The sequence below is a fragment of the Cherax quadricarinatus genome, chromosome 84 (genome assembly GCF_038502225.1).
Source record: "Cherax quadricarinatus isolate ZL_2023a chromosome 84, ASM3850222v1, whole genome shotgun sequence".
NCBI classification, from domain to species: domain Eukaryota; kingdom Metazoa; phylum Arthropoda; class Malacostraca; order Decapoda; family Parastacidae; genus Cherax; species Cherax quadricarinatus.
The window spans coordinates 2,105,089-2,128,089 of NC_091375.1; the positions used below are offsets into that span (position 1 = coordinate 2,105,089).

The 23,001-nt window shown below is 41.2% G+C and overlaps 1 protein-coding gene across 4 annotated transcripts in view; it reads right to left on the bottom strand.

The window, feature by feature from the left end:
• LOC128704434 (zinc finger protein 883) overlaps positions 1-20,378 on the bottom strand; it is a 73,834-nt gene extending 53,456 nt beyond the window's left edge. For 2 of the 4 annotated variants that reach the window (XM_070102936.1, XM_070102934.1), the window contains exons 1-4: positions 20,230-20,378; positions 17,060-17,191; positions 7,526-7,595; positions 3,270-3,463 (exon numbers count right to left, since the gene is read on the bottom strand). In XM_070102936.1, coding sequence (XP_069959037.1) covers positions 3,270-3,463; positions 7,526-7,595; positions 17,060-17,191; positions 20,230-20,271 — 438 coding nt within the window. In that variant the 5' untranslated portion in view covers positions 20,272-20,378. Of the gene's footprint in view, positions 1-3,269; positions 3,464-7,525; positions 7,596-17,059; positions 17,192-20,133; positions 20,179-20,229 lie in introns of those variants that run through there. The other 2 variants (XM_070102935.1, XM_070102937.1) reach the window with 2 other exon arrangements.
• Between the last annotated feature and the right edge of the window lie 2,623 nt (positions 20,379-23,001).

A 23,001-nucleotide genomic window follows, 5' to 3' on the forward strand; every position in this document is an offset into this window, starting at 1 on the left:
GCACACATACAATGTGTGTGTGCACACATACAATGTGTGTGTGCACACATACAATGTGTGTGTGCACACAATGCATGTGTGTACACAAACAATGCATGTGTGTACACAATGCATGCATGCACACACACAATGCATGCATGCACACACAAAATATGCAAAATTAGCAAACCCTAGAACAGACTTCAGGAACTTGATTAAAGAATTCTTCCAAGCCTTATGTATACTAGGCCAATCATTAAGTACATTGCCCTAGTACGAAGCCCACACCAGGTCAAGCATGTGAAGAAAATGGAAAGGGTCCAAAGGTCTGCATCCATGCTAGTACCAAAACTGAGACAAATGCACTATGAGAGATTCCAAGATCTGCACCTTACTACCTCAGAGGAAAGAACAAAGGACAAGGGACAAAATGATCACTATGTACAAAATCTTAAAGAGGAATCAGTAGGGCTGATAGGGGCAGTGTGTTTGAATTAAGAGGACCAGGATCAAGGGGACACTGGTAGAATCTAAAGATAAAGATGAGCTAAAAGGGCAGTGGTAGAGGCAAACTCAACACACAACTTCTAGAATGAATATGAAATATAAAAGAGGCCAGAAGTCAGTAATGCCGATAAAGATGGCCTACAAGGAGGGACCAGGAGCTAAGTATTGGCCCCAAACAAACACAAAGGTGAGTAAACACACACATTTCTAAATACTTTTGGCAAACTATTGTCATTAGCAATGATGATAATTTGGTCAAAAGTACTCAGGGGGACTTTCTGACCATGTTTTTACTGACTTCACCTCTTTCTATGTTTTTATGATTATCTTGCATAAATTGCAGAACAGGTGGGGGCTTTAACAGGTGGCAATCAAGTCTTAAAACTCTCAGACCAGTGTGCCATCCACTGGATCATGCCGGCTTAATAAAAGATTCATTCATTCTGTGATTTGCTTGCTATCGTGTTATTACGTTATCTTTTATACATACATATACAGGGTAGCCCCAAAAATTAAAAGTTGGAAATGTCTGTTTCCATAAATCTGTCTACGTTGTATGTTGAAATTTAAGTACAACAGACTCTCAGATAACATGATGGTTATGTTCCTGAAAACAGATTTCAATGTGAAATCTGTTACATGAATTGAAGAACATATGGGAAACAAGGGTCACATTCTTCCAGTTTCCAAAACAGCCATATGATATTACGTAAAATATTTTTTTCTTATTTTATATTCTGATTTACAGTATTTTTAGTGATTGATATGCATGGAGAGGGTTTATGTCACCCTACTGGGCCTGGAGTTTACCTGGAGAGGGTCAACGCCCCCACGGCCCAGTCTGAGACCAGGCCTCATGGTGGAATCAGGGTCTGATCCCCCAGACTGTTACTGCTGGCTGCACGCAAGCTGACTTACTAACCACAGCCTGGAAGGTCAGGTACTGATTTTAGGTGTCTGTCTAGTGCCTTCTTGAAGACAGCCAGGGGTCTATTGGTAATCCCCCAGGGTGGATGGCTGTTTTTGTTGGGCTGAGGTAGATCAGTGTGATTCTTGAGCTGAGGTGGACGGTTGTGGTTCTTCAACTGAGGTGGATGGTTGTGGTTCCTGAGCTGAGGTGAATGGTTATTAATTTTGGGCTGAGATGGATGACTGCTGTTCTCATGTTGATGTTGATCCAGAGTTGTCAGGTATTCTGTAATGCCTTTCAGCTGTTTTACCATACAGCTTTTTTACAGATACTGTACAATCACCTGCTCCAGGGTGTGCTTCATAACAATGCTTCTAAAGGTGTTAGGGTTCTTTTTGGTGGAAAAAAAGAAGTTTGCAGCTTCACCAGTAGTATGCAGCAGCTTGTGTATCTCCTGAAGTGTCTACTTTGTAGGGTCAGATTCTTCCTCATTCTCTTCAGTTGAACTATGTGAGGTCAGGATCTTCCTTATTCTCTTCAGTTATCTGCCTTCCTTTCATCTGGTAACTGAGCTCCTTCAGTAGTCCTTTCCTTCATCATCTTGTAACTTCATTTATGTCTTCTTCCTGTGTATCTTTAAAGCCCTGACCTACCATCATCCCTGCCAGATTCACATTTTTTTCTGGACCTAACCTTCTATTGAGGAAAAACCTGTAAAATTACTCATGATCAGGATTACTCATTGCACAAGCTCTTACCTTCACCTCATTCTAACTCTATGAATTGTTGCTTCGTTGACATCATAGGCAGCACAAGCTGTTGCCATCACATGTGACCCAGGTTTATGCTAATCTAAAGCCTCCTCAAAATGTTCAAACTTTCATACTTATTTGTCTTAGCACCTTTAATAACAATAGTAGTCCTCCTTGGTGTCATGGTGTATATATCCAGAGACTAGATAGGATGATGAAAAAAAATCCAAACCATTTTAATCACGCATGACTGAGTAAAGTATGGTACATGTCCAAGAGGCAATGGGAGTGTAGGAGTCTGTTTACATCATGAAGTGACAATAGGCCTCCTCCCCTGAAATCAATGGACCTGCCCATGGGCTAACTGTGGCACAGAGGGGAAATACAGGAGGGCCCCTGCATATACAGCACCTTCTTTTCAGTGTTCCATGTTTTCATTGGCTTCAAACTGAGCCATTCTTCATTATGTTCCACCCTGTACTGTACCTAACAGCATGTTCTAATGGTATTTGGCATGCTTATGCTTATTTTTTCTCCAATTTCTGACAAACTATATTGGTGTCTTCCAGTCAAATGTGGAGTTGGAAAACAATATTTCATTAGTATTTTATTGAAAACATACTGTGTAGACATGTTATGTGAGTCAACTGTATACATATTAATACACAGATTAGACACAGTTCTAAGGTGCCTATTAGGTGCACCTTTGTACATGTACACATAAAGATGTGTAAATGGTAACTATTTCAACATTGTCTATCTGTAACTAATTGCATGTATATGTAAATTTCAACACATAAGATGGTTAGCCTTATGGAAATAACAGTCATGCACAATTAAGACACTGAAAGAGCTGTTTTATCACTGGTGGCTTTTTCAATCCTTATGAACTGAAAAAATCTACCAGTGGCAAAAATGCCTCCTTCGGTAAATACCCAGAGTGTCTTATTCCCACATATGTTAATATCAGAATACTTGTTTAAAATGATCAGCCTTGCTTAAAGACATTCCCAACTTTAAATTTCTTGGGCCACCATCCTAACCTCCAAGCTATGTATATAAGCACAACATATTGAACCTTATCTAATACATATCAAAAGATTTAACTATGTATTCAGTACCTCATTAGGGTCATTGTTTTTAGTCCTGTCTTGGCTTTCCCATTCCTGAGTATTAATTGGTTCTTGCTTTACCTCATTCTTCACACTATGTTCTTCATTACTCATCCTTCGATGATTATGTTTTACTTCTTTGTTCATTTTCCTGTTAATGACTGGGAGCTCTATCTTGGGTTGCTGAATGTTCCTCTTCCAGTCTAGGATAATAAAAAGGTTTACCTCTGATGAAAAGAACATTTCCTTCTTGAAAATCTAATGTGCATGCCAACTCCATTGCATTAGCAGTACAGGTACAGTAAATGTACCGTACATATAGTCCAATATATATAATACGTGTATTTGTTAATGTGATTAGAAACCTTTCACACTGACAAGAATTTATTGTAATCAATGTTTTGCCCAAAATGAACTACAGTAAACTCTTATAAAGCTCCTCTATACGTATAGTGTGATTTTTTGTGAACGCAACTGACAAAGTACATCCAAAATTGAATAGAATGCACAGTGCTGTTAAAATGCACCTCCTTACCTTAATGCAATTCTTGATTGCAATATATTTCAAACAAATCCTTAAAGTTACTCGGTTTCATCTAATTTCATCCCTGTACTTCTTGTTTCAGCTTTTTTCTTTCTGCTCCCATGTACACTGTATAATACACTACAATATTTTCTTCCAGACATAGCTGTTGTATTGATAATTTTACATACTACTGTATAATTTATGTCTTGTTACCCATGTTTGCAGAAATACTGTATATCTCAGTGAACTTATAACAGACTAATTGGAGAAGAAAGTGGCCAATAATAGCAACTGTGGTGAATAGATTTAAGTAACTAATACAACTCACCCTGTTAAAAATAAACAATTATATTATTTATATTGTTATTTTATGAATCAACTTGTACAGTGGAACCTCGGTAATCGAACTTAATTTGTACCAGAAGGCTGTTTGAGTGCCGATCTGTTTGAGTACCGAACAAATTTTTCCAAACCAATTTTCTCTTTTGTTGGCTGTTATCACTAATCTTCTTAGACCCCATAGTGACTTATTTATACAAATAATATAAAAAAAATGCAAAGAAACATGAAATAGTTTACGGCAAAGTTCTGGCAGGTCATGTTTGTTTGGTCGAATGCCGAGCAAATGGTCGACTACCGAGCAATTTTTGTATCGAACAAAGCGTTCAAATACCAAATTGTTTGAGTAGGGAGCTGTGCGAGTACCGAGGTTCCATTGTATCTATTAAGTTCTCATTAATACAGTGGACCCCCGCATAACGATCACCTCCGAATGCGACCAATTATGTAAGTGTATTTATGTAAGTGCGTTTGTACGTGTATGTTTGGGGGTCTGAAATGGACTAATCTACTTCACAATATTCCTTATGGGAACAAATTCGGTCAGTACTGGCACCTGAACATACTTCTGGAGTGAAAAAATATTGTTAACCGGGGGTCCACTGTACCATGTAGTAGAAAAAAGTAAACAGTAAATAAAACTATGCAAATTTTATGTACAGTATAGTCTAAATTTTGCCTAAATTGCTGTACATCCTATGGATTTTCAGATTACTGTATGTTTTGTACAGTAATTTTTTAAATAATTTATGTGTGTTTTTGTGGCCTTTCCAAGAGCAATTTGGCTGTACCTCTTTGCTTGCTTTACTTATGTGGTAGGAAGGAACAAAGTGGGAAAGGGTGAATGAGGAGTGTCATAGGGTTAGTAGGGCCTGGCTTTTCATCTTAATTGAGTGCTGAAAGTACAGTAGTAATTTTATGTAAGTTGATGAGTGTTAGATGCCTCTTGCTTCTGTTCTTAACCCTTTGACTGTCGCAACCCTCAATCCTGAGGTGTCTCCTGGTGTCGCAAAATTTAAAAAAAAAAAAATTATTTTTTCTTATGAAATGATAAGAGAATCTTTTCCCGATTGTAATGACACCAAAAAAACGAAATTTGATGGAAAACTGATGGAATTATGCTCTCGCGAAGTTAGCGACCTCGGCACTGTTTACAAATCGGCGATTTTGCCAACTTTGAGCCCTATTTTCGGCTAATTCTATTGTTCCAGTCGCCCAAACGCATAGCTATTTCTTTAGAACTCCATTTTTTCTATCGATTGAGTACAAGAAACTGCCCATTTACCGATTTCAACTACCTAATAATGTGGTCAGAAATTTGCAATTTGGCCAATTTCACGAAAACTAAAAAATATGACAATTTCAAAATAAGGTCCAGAATGAACAATGCAGACATTCCTGGCTCTAAAATAACATTTTCTTTGTTCATCAATCATGTCTCCAGGCCCCTCTGATATTACTCTTGCTTTCTATTTTGAATTTTTATTCAAACAAAAAATAGAAGACTTACTATTATGCAGACTACTGCAATACTGTAATAATTGTATAAATAACATCAGCCCATTCATGACTGCATATTAGAATGGCTAGTTGGACATTTATTGGACAATGGCATCCTTAGTTTACTTTTGAACATTGGCAAAAATCAAACATTTCCCCTACTTTGAGCTCCATTTCTAGGTTCTTTTTATAGTAAAATCAATAAAAATCACCTCTATTTCTATAATATGTTTTTCATCAAATGAGACCAAGAAAACGAGAATACAACCATAAATACTATACGAAAATAGACCACAAAGTCGGCATTTTAATTAAAAAAAAAACGGTCGGAGTTTTTTTTTCTCATTACGCACTGCGTGCTCCAGGATTTTTTTATATGGTGCACACTGACCACACAGACCCATTCTCTCACATGTGGGCCTACCAGCTTTCTCCTGCTTGATTTGAAGCTGCTAGAATTTATGAGTACAGTGGACCCCCGCATAACGATTACCTCCGAATGCGACCAATTATGTAAGTGTATTTATGTAAGTGCGTTTGTACGTGTATGTTTGGGGGTCTGAAATGGACTAATCTACTTCACAATATTTCTTATGGGAACAAATTCGGTCAGTACTGGCACCTGAACATACTTCTGGAGTGAAAAAATATCGTTAACCGGGGGTCCACTGTATATATACGTCAAACACAGTACCTCGTAAGACGTATATATACGGCCGCAACAGTCAAAGGGTTAAGTAAAGAAACTATTGCAACTACGTATATTTAACCACTTTATTCTGCAGTGTGAATAAAATACGCTAATACTGTAACGGAAAATGAAAATAAAATACCGCTCCTGTTCAATCAGGAAATGGGTGGGGGTTGCACCCATGGGAAGTGAGAACTATAACTCATGGAATGGGTGAGGCTGAATACACTTTCAATGGGTTAAAGCCTCACCCATTCCGTGATTTGTTTGCAATCACGTTAATATGATTTGGTGAAACCTATGCTGTTATTTTCTTAAATATGGCTTTAATAGCATTAATACTGGAATTTCACAAGAAAACTTGAACTTTAACCCTTAAACTGTCCAAGCAGATCTATGTTCACATGCATAGTGCTCCAAAAGTAGATCTATGTTTTTTTACATATTTTCAAATAAAAAAAATAGATCAAAGTTTTCTTACACTTTTTCAGACGTAAAAAAAGAAAAGAAGATCTACTTTTTTTACATACATACTTTCAAATGTTGAAAAAACGTAGATCTACATTTGGACAGTTTAAGGGTTAAATGGCATCTTGAGTCCAGGAAATGCACAGAATATTTTTGTAAAGATTCTATGACTGGCTTTGATTTAGTTAAAAAATTAAGTGGCCCATAAGAAATCAAATCACTGAATAAGTATAGGGTTTGAAAACATGGCCAGGTGGTTAACACACTAGCTTGAGAGTTTTAGGACTTGCCTGCCATGGGTTCAAACCCCAACCGTTCTGTGCTTTGTTGGCAATCGTGTTATTACAATTTCTTGAGTCAAAGTGATCCACTATATGGTAGAATAAATATTTTTTACTTATACATTTGTCCCTCCAAATTCACAGGCTTCTCTATCCTGGGTTTTTACTGACATGCAATTACCTAATAAATTCAATTATGCAATGTTTATTGGAGCTCAGTAGCTTTTCCATGCTCAAATTTCTATTCTCTATTTTGTCCTTCTAAATGTCAATATTAAACAGAATAGTGATATATCACAGATATATGGTCCTTTAAACATACAAAATAACCTTAATTTTGTAACAAAATTTATTGCAGACCTAATTATGCATTGCAGTATCTAATTTCACAGGACTGCTAGGAATCTAATTCCATAAATTTGAAGGGACAACTGTATTATTTGCTTGTTTTCAGACTTACCAGTAAACAGATGACATGTAGTATTTTCAGTTGAAGATTCATCTCCAGGAAGTTGCCCATCTACACCACGCTACAAGTAAAAAATTATTAAATAACATTTACTGCTTGGCAGCTGTGCTGCCAACACCTGCTATGCCAGCCAGGAAGTTAATGATTGTGCTCTTGACTGGTTATTAGTTGGTAACACACTCAGTTCACACACTGAGGTCTGTGGTTCGATCCTCTGTACAGGTGGAAACATTGGGGCATGTTTCTTTAAGACACCTGCTGTCCTTGTTCACCTAGCAGTAAGTAGGTCCTGGGTGTTAGTCGACTGGTGTGGGCTGCATCCTGGGGACAAAATTAATCTAATTACCCGAAATGCTCTGCATAACCAGGGGCTTTCTATACAGTATGTCACTGATGTCAGCTATGGTCTGTAAGTTGTATCATGTACTTGTAGAAATAAAGATTAGTATTATTAAAAATATTCACACTGTCTCAATGGATTAAAGTCAGAGTTGCTTCCTATAACAGACATCAGCTGACCTGCTTGCCCATGTAATACACAATATACAATATCATTTACCAAACACAATATACAATATATAAAGCCAAGGAAGAATATATGTGATATATGTGCACTCACCTCCCTTTCATCATCAGCATTAAACAGTTCCTCAAACTATTCTCTCCATCTTTCTGTTGCGGATAATAATAATAGTAACGTAATAATCTTTATTTCTACAAGTACATACATGATACAACTTACACAGACCTAGCTGACATCATTGACATACTATATAGAAAGTCCCTAGTTATTCTGAACATTTCAGGCAACTTAGGTTAATTGTCCTCCAGGATGTGACCCACACCAGTTGGCTAACACCCAGGTACCTACTTACTGCTAGGTGAACAGGGACAGCAGGTGTCTTTAGGGAACATGCCCCAATGTTTCCACCTGTACCAGGAATGACCATATTCATAAATCTGGTTCTTTGGACTGTATGAGATTTCTACACTAACTCTCATACTTTCAAGTATAAAGAATTATAGTGGTCTGGCTAACAATAACTATTTTACGGAATAAATTTTAAAAGTTAATTATTATTATTATTATAATAAAAAAGAAGCGCTAAGCCACAAGGACTATACAGCGCTGCAGGGCAGGAAGGAAGCGAGGGCATCAGGTGGCAAAAGGGAGATGGATGAGTAATAGGTTACGGATAACAGCGGGGTAGTGGATGGTGAAAGGGTAAAGGGCAGCAAGAGACTGAACTAGAAAGGGCTGAGGGGAGTGCGAAAAGTATCATCAGAGTTTGTGGAGTAAATCAGTCGTTGTCAAGAAGTCAATGAGAGAGTCAGGATTAAAGGAGGGTCCATCAGCAAGAAGGGAAGGTAGAGAGAGAGTAGTAGAACGAAGACGACGTTGGAGGTAAATTCTGCATGCTCGTTGATAGAGAGGGCAGTCTAACAGAATGTGGCTAATCGATACTGGAACTTGACACTGCTCACAGAGAGGAACAGGGTGCCTCTCCATGAGATACCCATGAGTAAGACGAGTGTGGCCAATGCGAAGGCGGGAGAGAGTGGTCTCCCAACCTCGGCACTGATGACAAGAAGACGGCCAGTAACCTATGCTCGGTTTAATAGAATGAAGTTTGTTACCGAGCAGAGTTGACCAACGTTGTTGCCAACGGGTGCGAAGGTGGGTAGCTATTGCAGCAAAATAGTCCAGAAATGGAACACCTCGATAGGAAATCGGTAGGTCATGTACTGCTGACCGCGCAGCAGTGTCTGCCTGTTCATTGCCCTGTATGTCGACATGACCAGGGACCCAACAAAAAACAATATCTTTATGTTTGGTAGAGATACGGTGTAGCCAAAGTTGGATACAGAGAACTAGGGGATGAGATGTATCAAATTTTCGTATAGCCTGTAGAGCACTAAGGGAGTCTGAGACTACTACAAATGATGACACAGGCATAGATGCGATACGAATAAGTGCTGCAAGAATGGCATACAGTTCAGCAGTAAAAATGCTAGCTGAAGATAGTAAATGCCCCCGCACGACGCTGTCCGGAAACACTGCTGCGAATCCGACGCCGTCTGAAGACTTAGAGCCATCTGTGTACACAGCGGTGGCATGAGAATGGGAGTGGAAGTGATCAAGAAAAAGAGAGCGGGAAGCCACCGTAGGCAGTTGAGCTTTCGAGCAAGGGAGCGAGAAAGAACAGACCCGAACAGCTGGAACTTCCCAGGGGGATAGGGAAAAGTGAGATGCTACATGAACATATAAAGGTGGTAACTGAAGAGAAGACAAGAGCGAATGTAGGCGAAGAGAAAAGGGACGGAGCAAACAGGGGCGGCGAATGAATAAAGAATGTCTACTAATATCGGTGACCATTCTATAAATGGAAGGATTGTGTAGATCGTGAGAGCGTACATAGTAGCGAAGGCAATGGGCATCACGGCGATCAGACAAGGATGGAACATTCGCTTCTGTATAGAGGCTCTCAACAGGGGAAGAGCGAAAAGCACCAAGGCACAAACGTAATCCTTGGTGATGGATAGAGTTAAGGCTAGAGAGAGTAGCAGGAGAGGCCGCGGAATAAATCTGGTCACCATAATCGAGTTTCGATAAAACGAGGGCTGAATGTAGGCGAAGCAGAGTTCGACGATCAGCTCCCCAGGAAAGATGAGCAAGGGTTTTAAGAAGGTTTAGCCGGCTGTGACAAGTTGCCTTCAGAGAGGTAATGTGAGGTTTCCAGGATAACCGACGGTCAAAGAGAAGGCCTAGAAACCTGACTGTATCACGTTCGGGGATACGGGAGCCATAGAGATACAAAGGATGATCGGAGATAACAGAGCGTCTAGTGAAAGTAATTTGGTGAGTTTTGGTACTTGAAAATTTAAACCCATGCGTGGTGGCCCAAGTGGAAACACGGTCGACCGCATGCTGGAGAGAAACTGCAATAAGGTGACAGTCAGCGCCTGCACAAGCAATAGCGAAGTCATCAACATAGAGTGATGACCAAATATTGGGTGGAAGAACAGAGGCCAAATCATTTATAGCAAGGAGAAAAAGTGTTGTGCTTAGAACACATCCCTGAGGGACACCTTCAGCTTGGACGAAGTCCGGGGAAAGAACATTATTGACTCGAACACGGAAATGTCTGTCAGTTAAAAAGTTCTTAAGGAAGGATGGTAGATTGCCTCGGAGGCCTAAGGAATGGGCCTGGGCCAAAATATTATACCTCCAAGTTGTGTCATATGCCTTCTCAAGGTCAAAAAATATGGCAATAACTGAGTGATTATTCGCAAAGGCATTACGAACATACGTATCCAAGCGTAGTAAGGGGTCTATGGTAGAACGACCCTTATGAAAGCCATATTGACTAGCGGAGAGACTGTTGTGTGTCTCTAAATACCACATTAAACGTCGATTTATGAGACGTTCCATCACTTTGCAAACTGCACTAGTAAGAGCGATGGGGCGATAGTGGGAGGCATCATGTCCTGTAGTACCCGGTTTGCGGAAAGGGAGAACAATGGCAGATTTCCACAGCTGGGGAAGAACTCCTTGTGCCCAAATAAGATTGAAGAGGTGTAAGAGGACTACAAGGGCTGACCGATGTAAATGTTGTAACATACGAATATGAATGTCGTCAGGCCCAGCTGCCGATGATCGGCAAGCTGAGAGCGTTGCCTCCAGTTCTTGAAGTGTAAAAGGCACATTATACTGTTCTTCTCTGAGAGAAGAAAAGTCCAAGGGTACTAACTCTCTGGCAGACTTTGAGGAAAGAAACGAGGGGCATAGATGGAGCCCTCGGGAAATACGGACCAGATGTGTGCCAAGTTCAATGGCAACGTCGAGAGGGTTTGCTACATCAACACCAAAGACCCGCAGAACAGGAGACGGGTCAGTAGAGTATTTACCACTCAATTTCCTCACTTTTTTCCAGACTGCACTCATAGAAGAAGCAGAGGTGATGGTGGAAACAGTCTCGCCAACAAGTGCGTTTAGCTTCACGGATGACACGGCGAGCGATCGCACGCTTCTGCTTAAAATCAAGAAGTCTCTCAGCGGTTCTATTGTACCGGTACCTGCCCCATGCAGCACGTTTCAAACGTACTGCACGAGCACAAGCAGGAGACCACCAAGGCACGCACTTCTGAGAATGCCTGCCTGAGGTTTGGGGTATAGAATGAGAAGCTGCGGTATAAACTGATGTCGAGAAGATGTGTAGGAGCTCATCAATGGAGGATGAAGAAGGAACCTCACTAAAAGCAGTGAGGTGTGAGTAAAGATCCCAATTTGCCCGATCAAATTGCCAGCGAGGGCTACGGAAAGGTGGTGAATAGGAAGGAGAAGTAAGAATGATCGGAAAATGATTGCTGTCATGTAAGTCTGGTAGAACAGACCAGGTGAAGTCTAGTGCAGTGGAGGAAGAGCAGACTGATAGATCGATGCAAGAGAGAGTATGAGTACGAGGATCAAAATGGGTGGGAGTACCCGTATTTAAAACATGGAGGGGGTGAGAGGCGAGAAAAGCCTCTAACTGGATGCCACGTGAGTCACAATGAGACCCCCCCCCCCCCAGAGGAAATGGTGGGCATTAAAATCACCAAGTAACAGAAGTGGTGGCGGTAAGGATGAAACAAGAAAGGCAAAGTCTGGGATAGAAAATGCCCGAGAAGGAGAGAGATATAAAGAACATATTGTAAACCACTTATTCAAGTGGATACGGGCTGCAGTGTAATGCAGCGAGGTATGGACAAATAGTTGACAGTACGGAATATCATTGCGTAGAAGAAGGGCACTTTCATTAAAGGTCCCATCTGAGAAAGGATCCGAAGAATACAATAAATTATAGCCTGAGATAGGTTGGAAAACAGCCGAGTGTAATTTTGGTTCTTGTAAGCAAGCACCAACAGGGGAAAACCTGGAAAGCAACATCTGAAGCTCACCCCGATTACCCCTGAGGCCGCGGATATTCCACTGTAAATAGGCCATGATTGGCGATGAAGAAAATACCAGGAATCCGTAGGTAAAGGCACCTACGGACTAGAGGGGTTAGAAAAGTCAACGTGTGGTGGCATTGGAAGACGTTCAAGTAGCGAAGGAACGGAGCATTGCGAAGAATGGGGTTGTGAAGATGGAGGAGAGGGAAGAGAAGGAACAGGAAGTGAATCAGTGTCCATTGAAGGTTTAGTCTCTGCAATATATTCTGAAATGGCTTCAAGTGTTTCTGAATTCAAAGATGTATGGGAGACCATATTGGAGATAGGAGGAGGGTGAGTAAAGATTGGGACAGTAATGGACTGTACCAAAGTAGAGGGGGAGGGAAGAGTGTAAGGGACTGGAGATGAAGTGTGGGGAGGGGGGGGGACAGAAGAGGCAGAAACCTGGGAGGTGGCAGAAGAGGGAGAAACTTGGGAGGGGACGGGGGTGGAAGGCATAGTACGAGGAGGAGGGTGAATCTCCACACTTGTAATAGAGCCAGAGAGAGGGGAAGAACTAGGTACAGAGACTGGAAAGGTAAAGTGTGGAGGTGGAAGAAGGGAAGGAAGGGGCAAAGAAGATTTGAGCAATGTGGATTTTTTGGACTTCTGAGTAGAGGGGTGATTGGTATTAGGTGTCGTACGAGGTCTTGTCGATACTGGGGCTTGTGAGGAAGGACGCGAAGATGTGAGAACAGACTGAGTTGTAGTCGGGACGTCAGAGCCAAGGACAGCAAAAGGATTAGATGCCGTAGTGGCTATGGGAGGGGTAATAACAGAGGAGGCTGCAGAAGATGGGACCCCAGAAGTGGGGGGATGTTTGGAAACACGAGAATAAGAAACACGGGGTAGTCTCCCTTGGAGGCGGAGATGAGTAACTGCCATAGCATAAGGGAGACCTTCTGCCTCTTTGAGGCAACGGATTTCACGTTCATTTAAGTAGACCTGGCAACGGCAGGAGTACGAAGGGTGAGCTTCATTACAATTAAGGCAAGATGGAGGTTGACTGCAAGATGTATTAGAATGGTCGTCGGCACCACAGACTGGGCATTCGGCCATAGATCTGCAATATTTCGCTGGGTGACCAAAACGCCAGCAATTTCTACATTGTTGTGGTGTAGGTATCACCTTTCGAACTTGTAACCGATGTCCCGCGACATATACAGAGGACGGGAGTTCTCGGCTGTCAAAAGTTAAACGAGCCACATTGCAAGGGTAACGTCTCCGCCCCCGGGCAGGAAGGACATAAGTGTCTACTTTGAGGATTGGGAGATCCTGGAGTTCCAGCTGTTCAAAAATGTCATTGCCACATGACTGGAAATTCTGTTGGACTATGGTATGGGGCAGAATGACAGTACCACTACAAGAATTGAGAGAAAGATGTTTTTCAATAGTGATAGGAGTAGTATCGATATTCGAAAGGAGAGAAAGATCATGAGCTTGGGTAGCATTCTGGACAGTGACGATGCGCATACCGCTCTTGAGAGCATGAAATGAAATATCTCTACCAACATGACGCAGGAGCGCTTTGCCAATACTATGGTCAGAAAGGTAGGCAGAAGAAGAAGTCGGTCTTAAAGTAAAGAATTTAGTCCATTGTGTGGTCCGAAACTGAGCGTGGAGAGGGAGTGCTTGACGTGTCGGTCTTTTCCGAGTAAAATGGGAAGGTAACGAAAGAGCATCATCAGGAGATTGACGTTGGTGTTTAGGAGTAGGACCGGAGTTGGTCCGGTGTGAAATGGGCGGGCGATTCGAAAATTGCCGTACCGTAGAGGGAGAAGCCGGAAGCATAGTCAAAGGAGAGTGGAGTTCAGACAAATCGAAGGAGTCAGTCGAAGCCCTGGTACCTGAAGTGGGTGAGGAAACAGCACCAGCAAGAGGTAGAGGGGCATCAGGAGTGTCCGAAGAGTGGTCTAAACACAAGGCAGGGTCAGAATGGGGTGCGGTATCAAGAAGGGGCCCGGGGGTAGGGGGTTCATGGACTAGGGCTGCCATGGTTAGGTTACTTTTTTTTTTTTTCTTAAAAACAAAAAGCAAGAGAAAAAAGAAAATAAAAATAAAAAAAAGAATAAAAAGGGGGGGGGGAGCGGGGAGGAATAGTTCCCAGGAGGAATGAAAGGGCCGGAAATCTCCCTCCGCGCCCAAGAGGACCTCAGCACCGCTAGTAGTGCAGATGCAGCATGGAACCCGTGCCATACCCTACCCTTCATGCCAGTAAACCAGCAATCCGGGATAGCAACCTCACATCTGCCGAGCTACCTCGGTGGACAAAAGAGAGGGCGGCCGGATATCCGCCACAAAGCATACCTCCTTCGGCCACCACCCCCGGAATCCGAAAGGTGGCTTCCAGAGATACACCCGTCGCCCGAAAGACACCCAAAGCCACTCCGGGATACCGGAGAGGGATCGGGACATCCCCAGGCAATCCAGATTCCACGGCAAACTACGCCACCGCCAAGAACCTCAACGGAATGGGATGGACCCCGGTGTCCTTTCCCCTACCTAGGAACTAGCGCGCCTGTGGGAGAAATCCCAAAGGCCAAGAAGAGGAAGGGCAAAAGGGAGGGGTGAGGAGGAAGAGAAGGAATGGAAAAAGGGGAGGATGGGATAGGGGAGGGGAGAATGGGGGGTAATTAGGTTCGGTCTGAGGAAGAAGACCGACAGGGCTAATTCCTCAGACCAAGAGCCTCTTCACCACGCCAAGGAGCCCCCCTTGAAGAGGTTTAAAAGTTAAATACTATAAATGTTTAGCATAATTTTCATCCTTCCCATCAAGTTTGGTCCTGCATAAAAGCCACCTACAGCATTAGGTAACTTTTAGGCATACAGTGGAACAGAGGTCTTATGCCTAGTGTAAACATGTTTTTGCCCAATGAGAGTTATATTAATTTGTTTGTTTATATTTTCATGTCTATAATAACGAATTTTATCTGCAAGGTATTCAATGATTTTGACCCATACATATGGGATAATCAATGGTATAAGCCATAGAGCAGAGGAGAGATTATTAAGTAGTTGAGAAAATTAGAGAGGATGGAGCAAAATATGGCTAACAATAGGGTATATAAATCAAGGAAAGAAGGAGTTCATCCCAGGAAACACTGGAAGGAGGAGATAAAGGAGGTTTTGAGTGTTAGGGGCTGAACATCCAGTAGGATTTGTGTGTCAGACAGGTATGAATGGAGACTAGTGATTTTTATGCTTTGACATGCTCTTGGAGTGTTAGAAAATTAACAATCACGAAGTGATTCAGAGAAACTGTTTAGTCACAATTGAGGAGTTGTGTCAAGATGTCTTTCATAGCCACTTCTAGCTTTGGGATGGATGACTCGTCACAGTCCTTAAGTGATGTTTCACAAGTGACCATGAATATTCTATTGAGTTTATGTCTGGGTTATTACCTGGCCTACTGAAATAGGGCACTTCATAATCAGTTAACTTTTTAACAGTTTTAGTGGTGTAGCAAGGAGTACCATCTTGCATAAAGTGTTACTTTGACTTTTTCGAAGAAATATGTAAAATAATCCACAATTCATCATGACAGTTGGGAAATATATTATTAACTGAACACCATAATAAATGAAACATTCTCACACCATAAGGATGCATGCTGTTTCACAGTTTTGGCAGTGTACTGTGAGAGGTGTGGGTCAGAATGAGGTACCCAGTACACCATCCATCCACCACAACCAACCTCTGCAAAAGTTGATTCATAAGTTTATTTAGGTACAGATACACGTAAGTAGAATTATCATATATAGTTTAACATATGTGTAGAGTACCTGGCATAACCCAGAAAAAGTCAGACAAAGTGACTTATTTCCACTCCTCCAAACCCCACTCACAGTATGTCTTGCAAAACTTCACTCTCTTCACTTTTTGCCACATCGTGACAAGAGGTTTACCATGGGTACAAAAGCTTTTCAACCATATGTCTTTATGTAGTGACTTCTGAAGACATCTGGGGGACACATGCTCCAAAAACCAAGGATTGTTTTTCAGTTCCCTTGCTGTGATGTAAGGATTTGCCTTACTTGATGAGCAATCACTTTCAGAGTCCCTGGGGAGTTTAATTTAGGCCTACCAGTCTTGGAAAGAGGGACTGGAACATGTCTCCCTGGTCATGAAAATGTTTGGCGAGATGCTGCACTGAATGCAATTTCAGTCCTGTTGAACAGAAATAATGGCCACTCTTATGTAAGGCAATCACAGCCAATATATCCTCCTTATTTGCAGCTCTGGGTATTATTGCTGCTAATAAGAGACGGGTTAGCGACTACACACAGTCACTCTGACTAGGTAATCTACACATGTTAATAGGTATGATAACTGTACCTAAATAGACTTATTTACTTACACAGATGAAAATAACTCAATAAAGCTATGTTAATAAACTGACTGGTTTACTTTCACTGGAGTCCTTCAATCCTCTTCCCCAAGGATACAATCCACACCAGTTAGCTAATACCTAGGTAACTACAGGACAGCAGGTGTAAGGAAACATGTCCATTTCCACAAAAAACACAGCTCATGTATTAGTTTTATTCTCACCTCAGAAATTTGTACTGGTGAAGACTTGTTCCATAAAGTCTGGATTTGCTTGAGTGCTGCATACCAAAATTTCTTTGCAACTTTGTGATCTCCAGGTTGCAGCTGACTTGACAAAGTCACAATCTCATCCAACTGCAATAATTTTGGGGAGGAATATGGTAACAATGAATTACAAAATCAATAAACATTCAAATTATCAGCTAATGAAAGATTTCCTGGGAATTATGTGTCATTCCCATGACCTCAATGAAAAGTCACTGACTTTATTGGGTTATCCTTGGTTAAATTCTAAATAATTTACATACAACTGCATAAGTTTCCAATTATGTATGAGGCATAAATAAACTTCCTTCCTCTAATAATTTAACTCTACCTTAACTTAAAAATACAAAAAATATTATTACACATACTATGTATACACTGGGAAAACCAGAGATTAAAAAAACTTAGACATTTTTTAGAAGTAAAAAGGCGGGGTAATCTCCACATTACTGGTACAATTTTGGGAGCACTAAACTCATAGGGGTCACAGCAATGGAGAAATGCAAGACAATCAAGTTTGATCCAAGGAAAGGGAGCACAATTACAATTCTTTACCTGGAGTTTACCTGGAGAGAGTTTCGGGGGTCAACGCCCCCGCGGCCCAGTCTGGGGACAAGATTAAAGGACCACATATTCTCAATGATACTGATTAGCTACTCCTCCCCTATGTTAAAGTCCTTACAGGCATTAAGGACCCTTCAAAAGTGGGGGATAATGGGGGGGGGGAGAGTTTTTATTTAGGTCTCCTGTATGATTTGTGAAACTTTAATCATTGAACAGCTCACTCACAATGTCCATGGTTTGATCACCAGCACAGGTGGATTATTATTATAATCAAGGGGGAAGCGCTAAACCCGGAGGATTATACAGCGCCTGGGGGGGGATGTGGAAGGCATTCAGGCTTAATTCGGGGAACTGGAGCACAGATCCAATTCCCTAAATCAAGAGCCCCTCACCAACATCAAGGAACCTTCCTTGAGGGGAGCGGAGGCGCCGAGACACTGGGAATGTTAAGATAAGATTTATTTGGGACTTTAACATAGGGGAGGAGTAGCCACCCAAGATAACCCAAGAAAGTCAGTGCATCATTGAGGACTGTGTCATATTACCACTGTGGTCCTTTAATCTTGTCCCCAGGATGCAACCCATAACAGTCAACTAAACCCAGATACCTACTTCTAGGTGAACAGGGACAGCAAGTGTAAGTAAATATGCCCAACGTTTCCACCCATGCAGAAGATCGAACCATTGACACTCAGTCTGTTAGACAAGAGCATTACCAAGCAAGCCACAGGACACCCATGCTGTAAGTAGGTACCTGGGTGTTAGGCGACTGGTGTGGGTCGCATCCCAGGTGACAGGATTAAAGGACCACAATGGAAATAAGACAGACAGTCTTCGATTGATGCACTGGCTTTGAGTTATCCTGGCTAGATAACCCTTCCCAAGGTTAAATATCCAAATTAATTTTAATCTCTTAACATGTCAAGGATAACCCATTATCTCACCTATGGAATTTGTGCATGGGGCTCAACAATAATAAACTATCTCAGACCATTAATCACCCAACAAAAGGCTGCAGTCAGAATGATAAATTCCCACTACAGGCAGCACACTCCACCAATATTCAATACACTAAACCTACTCACAATACAAAACATCCATACTTATTACTGCACCTACTACATACATAGAACACTTAACTCTGACATAAATCCTCCCCTCAAACATCTCCTTACCAACCTCAACAGAACACATGACCATAATACAAGGCACAGATCACTCTTTAATGTTCCTCGTGTCCATCTCACACTATGCAAAAACTCAATGCACATAAAAGGCCCTAAAATCTGGAATTCATTACCTGTGAATATAAAAGAATCACTGTGTTTATAAATTCAAGTCTCTTCTCAAAGATCATTTACTCACTCAAAACCAAATAAATACTGAATAACTGAACCTTATAAATTGTATATCCTATATGTTACTCACAATTATATCACACAAATGTTAAACCTAGGACCCAATCTAACTTTATTTTATCTGTTTACAATAATGTTTTATCACTGATTTCATCATTGCTTAGTTAATCTTAAGTTAATTTTAAGCCAGCCCGTAATGCTATGCATGTAAGTGGCTTTGGCATGCTGCTCTTACCTGTATTTTTTTTGTACCTCTGTATGTATGCTAAAATTTCTAAATAAATAAATAAATAAAGGTCTAAGCACTTGCAGATCTATTATCTCCTCTTCCCTGAATCAAAAGCCTGCAGTATCAAGGCACACCTTACTTGAAGGCTGCACACTACAGTAATTATTATTATTACAATGAAAACTAAGTGCTAGACCCACAAGGGTCATATAGCACATAAGAAAATTGTGGGCGAGCGGTGTGACGTCACTGGCAGTTTGCCTATAAACCAAGAGTCTGGAGGATGACAGGCAAACATGTTTGATCCAAGGAAGTGGCAGGATTATATTTATTGGGGAAATGCTAAACCCACAGGGAAGGCAATCGGATTTGATCCAAGAGAAGGAGAATTTCAATTCTTTTCATCAAGAGCCACTGACCAGCATCACAACCTCCCTTCAGTGGCCAAGTGAAACAATTTAAATTCCCTGGATCAATTATTATTATTATTATTATAATAAAAAAAAGCGCTAAGCCACAAGGACTATACAGCATCCCTGGATCAAGAGCCCTTCAGGGGCCAAGTGGAGAATAACTTAAAATTTCGTACATCAAGAGCCCCACCAGCATCAAAGAACTTCCCACGAGGGATTATTTACTTAAATAAGTCTCAAGTGTTACACATGTCTGTATAAACAATGTCATGTTGTAATAAAATTTAAATAAGACATTACAAGGATCTCAATGGAAATAAGTCACTGACTTCTTGGGGTTTATCCTAAGTAATTTACACGTATATTACGATGTATGATAATCTGTATAACTGTATTTATGCATATCTGTACCTAAATAAACTTGCTAAACAAAATTGTATTGTACTGTATAATATTTATGTGCATTACTCTGGCCATGACTGGCGGCGGCGACGCCACTCTCGCCGGGTACAAGGCAAGAGTTGAGGCTCTGTATCACCCATGACGCTCACTAGTTATTCTTACCTTGTGTTTCCACAACTGTAGGTCTTCTGATGTACCTTCCATACTTCAACTCCAAGTGTCGCTGATAAGCGCCCACCAGCAAATATTAGCGCCTATTAGCAAACATTGTGAGGGACCTCTGTCTCGGTCAACTTCGCCATGATGGCCGCCTCCACTCCATGGGTCAAATTATTTATTTACAAGTCACAAAATAAATAAATAAATAAACAAATAAATCATATATATATATATATATATATATATATATATATATATATATATATATATATATATATATATATATATATATATATATATATATACATAAATAATATTTTTTTTTATTATCACACTGGCCGATTCCCACCAAGGCAGGGTGGCCCGAAAAAGAAAAACTTTCACCATCATTCACTCCATCACTGTCTTGCCAGAAGGGTGCTTTACACTACAGTTTTTAAACTGCAACATTAACTCCCCTCCTTCAGAGTGCAGGCACTGTACTTCCCATCTCCAGGACTCAAGTCCGGCCTGCCGGTTTCCCTGAATCCCTTCATAAATGTTACTTTGCTCACACTCCAACAGCACGTCAAGTATTAAAAACCATTTGTCTCCATTCACTCCTATCAAACACGCTCACGCATGCCTGCTGGAAGTCCAAGCCCCTCGCACACAAAACCTCCTTTACCCCCTCCCTCCAACCTTTCCTAGGCCGACCCCTACCCCGCCTTCCTTCCACTACAGACTGATACACTCTTGAAGTCATTCTGTTTCGCTCCATTCTCTCTACATGTCCGAACCACCTCAACAACCCTTCCTCAGCCCTCTGGACAACAGTTTTGGTAATCCCGCACCTCCTCCTAACTTCCAAACTACGAATTCTCTGCATTATATTCACACCACACATTGCTCTCAGACATGACATCTCCACTGCCTCCAGCCTTCTCCTCGCTGCAACATTCATCACCCACGCTTCACACCCATATAAGAGCGTTGGTAAAACTATACTCTCATACATTCCCCTCTTTGCCTCCAAGGACAAAGTTCTTTATCTCCACAGACTCCTAAGTGCACCACTCACTCTTTTTCCCTCATCAATTCTATGATTCACCTCATCTTTCATAGACCCATCCGCTGACACGTCCACTCCCAAATATCTGAATACGTTCACCTCCTCCATACTCTCTCCCTCCAATCTGATATCCAATCTTTCATCACCTAATCTTTTTGTTATCCTCATAACCTTACTCTTTCCTGTATTCACCTTTAATTTTCTTCTTTTGCACTCCCTACCAAATTCATCCACCAATCTCTGCAACTTCTCTTCAGAATCTCCCAAGAGCACAGTGTCATCAGCAAAGAGCAGCTGTGACAACTCCCACTTTGTGTGTGATTCTTTATCTTTTAACTCCACGCCTCTTGCCAAGACCCTCGCATTTACTTCTCTTACAACCCCATCTATAAATATATTAAACAACCACGATGACATCACACATCCTTGTCTAAGGCCTACTTTTACTGGGAAAAAATTTCCCTCTTTCCTACATACTCTAACTTGAGCCTCACTATCCTCGTAAAAACTCTTCACTGCTTTCAGTAACCTACCTCCTACACCATACACCTGCAACATCTGCCACATTGCCCCCCTATCCACCCTGTCATACGCCTTTTCCAAATCCATAAATGCCACAAAGACCTCTTTAGCCTTATCTAAATACTGTTCACTTATATGTTTCACTGTAAACACCTGGTCCACACACCCCTACCTTTCCTAAAGCCTCCTTGTTCATCTGCTATCCTATTCTCCGTCTTACTCTTAATTCTTTCAATTATAACTCTACCATACACTTTACCAGGTATACTTAACAGACTTATCCCCCTATAATTTTTGCACTCTCTTTTATCCCCTTTGCCTTTATACAAAGGAACTATGCATGCTCTCTGCCAATCCCTAGGTACCTTACCCTCTTCCATACATTTATTAAATAATTGCACCAACCACTCCAAAACTATATCCCCACCTGCTTTTAACATTTCTATCTTTATCCCATCAATCCCGGCTGCCTTACCCCCTTTCATTTTACCTACTGCCTCACGAACTTCCCCCACACTCACAACTGGCTCTTCCTCACTCCTACAAGATGTTATTCCTCCTTGCCCTATACACGAAATCACAGCTTCCCTATCTTCATCAACATTTAACAATTCCTCAAAATATTCCCTCCATCTTCCTAATACCTCTAACTCTCCATTTAATAACTCTCCTCTCCTATTTTTAACTGACAAATCCATTTGTTCTCTAGGCTCTCTTAACTTGTTAATCTCACTCCAAAACTTTTTCTTATTTTCTTATTTTACAAAGGTAATAAGCTCTACCTGGAGCTTATTACCTTTGTAACTTGGTCATGATTATGACCAGATCTAGCTCATTACCTTTGTAACTTGCTCAGCTATCAAAACTTTGGAGTCCAGTCCCTGGGCCAATTATGTACCTCTGTAATCTTTTGACTACCGCCCACAGGATGGGTATGGGGTGCATAATAAACATATTAAACTAACAGATATTAGTACCAGGAAAAAAAAGACCCCCACTCCCATACCACCAATTCCACGACATTCATCTTTGCTAATGTACAAGGTCTGAAGCCAGCAACAAACAACAAAATACCTTTCATACATGGACTGCTTACACAATCAAACGCAATGTTCCAGGTTTTCACAGATCCACATAAAGGATCACCTTGACAATGAAATATGGATCCTGGGTTACAACCAGTACCGATACGACAGTCACTG